Source organism: Acanthopagrus latus, chromosome 15 (genome assembly GCF_904848185.1).
Source record: "Acanthopagrus latus isolate v.2019 chromosome 15, fAcaLat1.1, whole genome shotgun sequence".
Classification (NCBI taxonomy): Eukaryota; Metazoa; Chordata; class Actinopteri; order Spariformes; family Sparidae; genus Acanthopagrus; species Acanthopagrus latus.
The window spans coordinates 15,507,981-15,513,980 of NC_051053.1; the positions used below are offsets into that span (position 1 = coordinate 15,507,981).

The 6,000-nt window shown below is 43.4% G+C and overlaps 1 protein-coding gene across 3 annotated transcripts in view; it reads right to left on the reverse strand.

Moving 5' to 3' along the window:
• The window catches only part of LOC119033931 (inositol polyphosphate-5-phosphatase A), a 145,606-nt gene extending 139,936 nt beyond the window's left edge, over positions 1–5,670 (reverse strand). The window contains exon 1 of one of the 3 annotated variants that reach the window (XM_037124548.1): positions 5,135–5,670. In XM_037124548.1, the coding sequence (XP_036980443.1) occupies positions 5,135–5,212 (78 nt within the window). In that variant the 5' untranslated portion in view covers positions 5,213–5,670. Of the gene's footprint in view, positions 1–4,729; positions 5,085–5,134 lie in introns of those variants that run through there. The other 2 variants (XM_037124549.1, XM_037124550.1) reach the window with 2 other exon arrangements.
• Between the last annotated feature and the right edge of the window lie 330 nt (positions 5,671–6,000).

Below are 6,000 nucleotides of genomic sequence, written 5' to 3' on the forward strand. Positions count from 1 at the left end.
TATCTGCATAGGCTTGTCTGAAGTATATTGTCTAAGATGTTCATGTCAGGTAAAGAATGCATGAATTACAGGTGGCAGCGTGCAGCTGTTTTTGTCAGTTTTTCAAGCATGAATTTCAACATCCAAACGTTCCGCCCCTGACTTGTTTCCATTAACTGGTTTGTTGATGCAGTGTAGATTACCTTCGCACTTAAAGAACGCCTCAGTCCTCTCTCAAAATGAACCCTGTGGCTTAGGAGTCACAGTGCTTTTATTTGGTGACACCCAAGTTGAGTCAGCATGGCGCCTTACCTGTTTAAACAAACCACTACGGGAAGAAAAACACTCCAGAGCCCTCCAAACATATGTGATATGATCATGCCCACATACTGGCATGAGTTTCCAACCAGAGTTCAACCACAGTGACAGCTTATGTACCCATGAAACCACTAGCAGAGTGCCATTTGATTACGCATATTTGTGTATTTCCTGTCAAAACAGGAAACTAGGAAAGGACTTCTTGTGGATATTGACTGATTCACGATTGGCATTTACAGAAGCAGTCTTAGCTAGCTGAATCGGCCCAGATTGGGAGCTCTTGGTGAGCACAGCCAAAACAGGACCAAACATAGCCTCTGAGACAGACAAAAGCTGTTTAAAGACAGGGAATACAGTACTGAGGCGGTTTTTCCTGCTAGGTTTGGCTCCTGGTACTCCAGAGGTTAAGTCAGGTAATCGGACCACTAACTGCACATTTAACTAAGCTAAATAAAGGAACATTGCGACAAATGACATTAAAACAGTGTATTTTTACACAAGTTTTAAAGCCTTGTTTTCGGACAATATAGTTTTGAAACCCAGCCTCCAGAAACCCTCTCTTTGGTGAGTCATAAGAAAAGAATTGGTCATCAACATTTTTCATTGTTTTCCAGAAAATGACTAACTCTCAAATACTATTACTAACACATACAGAATTACTTTTAGCTCATTGTTGGGCTAGACAGATACTGGCGTATCGGGAACGATCAGCACAAGACGTAAGTGGACTTTTTTTTTTTTTCCATTTTGACTTCATGTTAAGTTTAACTAATATAATTATCATCAATTAAAGGCTGGTGCAAAAGGCCAGCTATGATGGGAATGGTTTTCCGGGTTCCCACAGAAAAAGAAAGCTACGTATTCATTCATTTATTCATCAGTTTGTGCACTCACTCTCGTCTTTCCCTGTAATGACCATAAGCAGGCATGGCCACTGAAAAGAGTTGACTGACAGAAAGCAAAATCTTTAAATGGCTTCATGTATGGTGAACTTTGACAGAAGGCTGACTTTGGAGTAGGAATCCCACAGGCCCCATGGGAATCCCGTGGTGCCTTCCCACTGGGACTTCAGGATGGGAATGGATAATAAAACCAAGCCTGAGGAGTAGATATCCTGAAACTTGCGGGGACTAAATGTATGATGAAGAATCATAAATGTTAAAGCCTCAAAGTGTCATCCAGCAGCCATTTAATACGCCTTAATTGTTTCAGCACAAGGTCAACATGTAGCGTTCCTTGCCAAACATAGTTCGGGAGGCCAGTTTTTGGCTACATTAGTACAAGTGAACAGGTCTAATCACTTCATTACAAAAATTAAATTTACCATCTAGCAAAAGACTGGCAATATTCAACATGACTGAAATGGGATTGTGATGAAGTGATCAAAACAGGGCAGGATGGGGATGGGAGTTCTCCAACTGGAGTTGATCAGAAAAAAGGCTAAGAACATTTCAGTTCAGTGTCTACAGTATCATATGAGGTGTTTTAACACCGTGTCTCTTTGTTGTCATATCTGAGTGGCTGCCTGCTGCTCTATTTAATCAAGTCGCCATCAACAACTGAGCCCTGCTGTTTTTTGCCAGACCGGTTAACTTATTGAAAAAGTGAAACAGCAAACCGTCAGTGCAGCTCTCACCTGGAGGGCGATTTTACATTAGAAAGACAAAATGAGCATGTGAGACTCCACAAAAAGCAAATAATGGTTAACTGTTGGCCGCTTTAAACGCGGCAAAAAATGATGTTTGCTGTCATAATTAGATTTAGTGAGGATGGCTCAGAGGGCCTACAATGGCAATGGAAAATGACTTGAACTGTTTGTCTTTCGCTTTAGATGTTCAAACAATTACTCATAACTGCAGTCGGAGAAGGCTGACTGATTTCACATCAGGGTACTGCTTTTAATCGTCATGCATAGGTTAAACGAGTGAATCTAAAAAACAGCATGATGAATTAGAGATTTTCTCACACATGACAGAGAGTGAAGGTAAGATCCAGAGTACTGCTACAAGCGTTAAAAAAAGGAACTATGAGACAGCATCTTGGACCAGCAGTACTGTGTGACTTAAAGTTGAAGCAGGCGCTATGACTGGCAGAGTTGGAGGTCCGCTGGGCCACCTACGGTGCACAGCTTGTGGGCACAACCAGTGTGCTGCGCAGCAGTTTATGAATCCACCATCACCAAGACATTGTATTTTGTGGTGAGGTTCTTTTAGGCACTCTAGAGCAAATTTAGCAACTGAGTTCTATTCTGTGGAGGTTTCTAAGTCACAGAAATTATAACTTTTAACTGCAATCAAGCTATTCTATTTTGTCGATAACAGTCCGTAGCCTGTCAAATAAACGTAGTTGAGTGAAAGCGAAAAAAAAAACATAAAATGGGAATACTTAAATTAGGTAACTCAAATTTTTTCCTGAGTAAATTGTACATACTTAAGTTACATTACTGGTTGGAACACAGGAGCTTGCAGCAGCGTAATCTGAGCTGTAAAGTTACAAAAAGCATATTTTCCATCTCGAAATCAAACTGTATGCGGTGACATGGGAATATACCTCTAACACAGAGGGCCTGGTGTGTTTCATATTGTATCTTGTAGGATTGGGGTAAGGCTACGCAGCCATAACACAGAATCTTCTCATCTACACAGTCCACAAAGCCTTCATTCAACTCATATATGAATCATAAGGAGTGCAAAAACACTGCTGACTATAGTTAGCTTGATATGTGACCACCACACCCACTCATAGAAGGAAATATGCTTTAATGTCTCTTTTTTTTTTTTTTTGCGCTGTTTGTTAGAAGTCTTTTGGAGGAAAAAATCTACAAGACACCCAAAGCACGCTGCTTGTGAGAGGCAGGCTATTTATAGGCTTACTCCAGTGAGGGAGACAGCTCTTCCCTCATGTTTGGGATCAGCTCTTCAGGCGGGTGAAAGGAGGGAGGAAGAGGGGGGACTCTATTGACACAACGCTGAAAGTGACACAAAGTGTTTGAACTCCAAGCATTTAATCGTAACAAGCTTCCACCGTAATTAACTGCCATTATGTGTCGAGCTGCAGCCTAACAAACACACAGCTAAGATGCACATATCATTCAGAATCCTGCACAGACGCTCCTTAGGAGGCCTGACAGACCTATTTTCACAGAGAGCATGCTTTTGCTTTCTTCAGCCGAGCGAGCAAGCAAGCGGCTTTATCTGGAGTGAATATTTGAATGAGGCTTTTTCTCATAATGATGCAAATAGGATGTTGGTGAGCGTACAGTCCCAATCGGCATCAGTGTAATTCCTAATCCTGTCTACTTGAGGAAACACCCTACCTCTTAAGGGTTTCCCTGGATCTGTTTAAGGTTTAGAGGCATGTTTTTGGTGGCAATTTGGGGTCCTCCCCCAAAAACTGGTCTAAAACAGGGATGCCCAAACTGTAACTTGAGAGGAAAAACAGTAATTGAATGGTGGATCATGGGCCAAAAGCAGCCGCCTATTGTGTCAAGATGCAACGTAGTACTTGAATACGTAAGCCCGAGAGGAAAGTCTGAAAAAAAAAACCCTGTTGATTCTCTTTCTAAGTTGGATATAAACTGTTGTCTCTCTCTGTGTTTATAAATATGTTTTGCCAGGATAAAAGTTCCTTTATGTTTTTTTACTTGCCACTCTGTGCTTTCATACAATTTCAAGTTCTCCGAACTGACTGACAAAATATGTGCCTGCCAGCTCAGATTCTCAAAAATAATTTCTAATTAGGCAATCTACTTTTAAGAGCACCCTTACCCCACAAAAATAAATCAGAAAAAGCGCCTCCTGTTATATTGTTTTTTTTACTAGAAACATATAGTGGCCAAATCAAAACTAATAGGGGGGGACTTTGGCTATGAACATGCAATTTCACATAATTCTAGACCATTATTATGATCATATCTGTGTGATGGGAAAGCTGGAAAAGCTGGCACAATATAACAATTAATGACAAAACTTGCAAAACAAGTCCACTGGGGAAAAACTACGACCATCACGATCTATCACTTAGTTAGTTTTGATCTTTCATCTTGCCTTAATTTGCTGCACCTCAAATGGATGTGTTAAGGGGAAATCCTGCTCTCACCCTGCAGGGCAGCCCTGACGTGAACGAGAGGTGTAGAACATGTTGTGTTTTGCAAAAAAGACTTTAAAAAAATAGGTGGTGAACATGAAACATCTCTAGTGATGCAGTGGTTAACTAATATGCTCCTTTATAAAACACATATATCATACAATATTCTTTTGAGTGATCTCCACAAATCCATCAAACTTCTATGCCACTTTCATTGTGCCATATGGTTCCTTGCTTCCTAAAAAAAAAACCGAACCCTCATTTAACTCCCACGAGTTTTGCTCCACTTGCTGTGATTAGCATGAAAGGTGGAAAGGCCCTGCAGAGATAAACTGCAGCTGTGTACCTGATTACCCAAGTTACAGGCTGGATCATGGGAGGAGAGCCCTTACAGTCATGGCAGCACTACAGCAGCGAGGGGGCTACAGACGATGATCAGCGCTCACATACACTCAACAACACAGAACAGGCAGAAGACATGAAAGAGAAAGTGGGTCACTGCACGTGAAGAACACATAACCATCAACACACAGAGCTAGCATGGGTCTGTGTTGTTGTGACAGGCCCATGTGTTTATATGTGAGGGGACAGGTGACAGAGACTTGACACACACACGAGTCGTGACCGGCTGAGACGTTATTTTAGCGTTTGACAGCGTTAAGACGGGAGCTGACAGTGTGGAAAATAACAAGTGGAAAAGACAACACCGGTGTGAGGGGAGAGCAGCGTTTATCAATGGTGTAAAACTCACATCCTCGAACAGGGATCCAACGTTGGCTGTCACCAGCAGTATTCCTGTGCCTTGCGCTGCTGTCAGCTTCCCTGCCATAATTATCTCGCTCAGGTGGGTCGTGGACTTGCACAGCGGACTTTGTGGGTAAGAAGCGGAGAGAAAGGAAGAAACGGGAGCCGGCCGAATGTCTCACGGAGCTGGTTATAAGACGGGGTATCTGCCACTGAAGCCGGGGTTGAGGCGGCTCGGCTGGAGCATATTTTTCAGCAGTGGCCGTGCATCTACCAGGAGTTGCTTTGCAGTAGAAGGTCCGTTAGCGACGGCAGCGGCTGCGGCGGTTAGCGTGCTTCTTCTCGCGCTACTTTTTCACGTTCAGAGCCATCGCAAAAGTTTCCGCTTTAATCCACGGCGAGTGGCCGAGAGCTGTGGGTCATTTCAGCTGCGAGTGTTTCCCTGGCTTTTTGTGCAGTGTAAAAGTCTCCCTCCGAAAGCAGGACTCTCTGCCAGGACCATTGCCTTCACTGTTTGGAGAGGATAGGCTGGAGTCCTTCACTGCTCTGACGTCACCGTGCCAATGGAAACACGGGGCTGTCTTAAAGGGCCAGCGCACCGTAAACACAGCGCGCTCTGCCTCCAGCGACACGGCGCCCATTATCGGACACAGCTGGGGGTGAGAGAGTGTTTGTCCTTTTTTCACTGGTCAAATATCCCACTTAAACACTCTAAGATCAGACTTATGTGATCAGGGATGTGTTAACTCGGCATTTACACCTTGGTCAAGTTTTTATCACCTCAGCTCAGCTCGGCTCTGATCTAAACATTAGATCGGGGTGAATCAGGCCCCCAGGAAGTGGGTCGGGGGTCTGAAGCCAATTTTGTAGGGG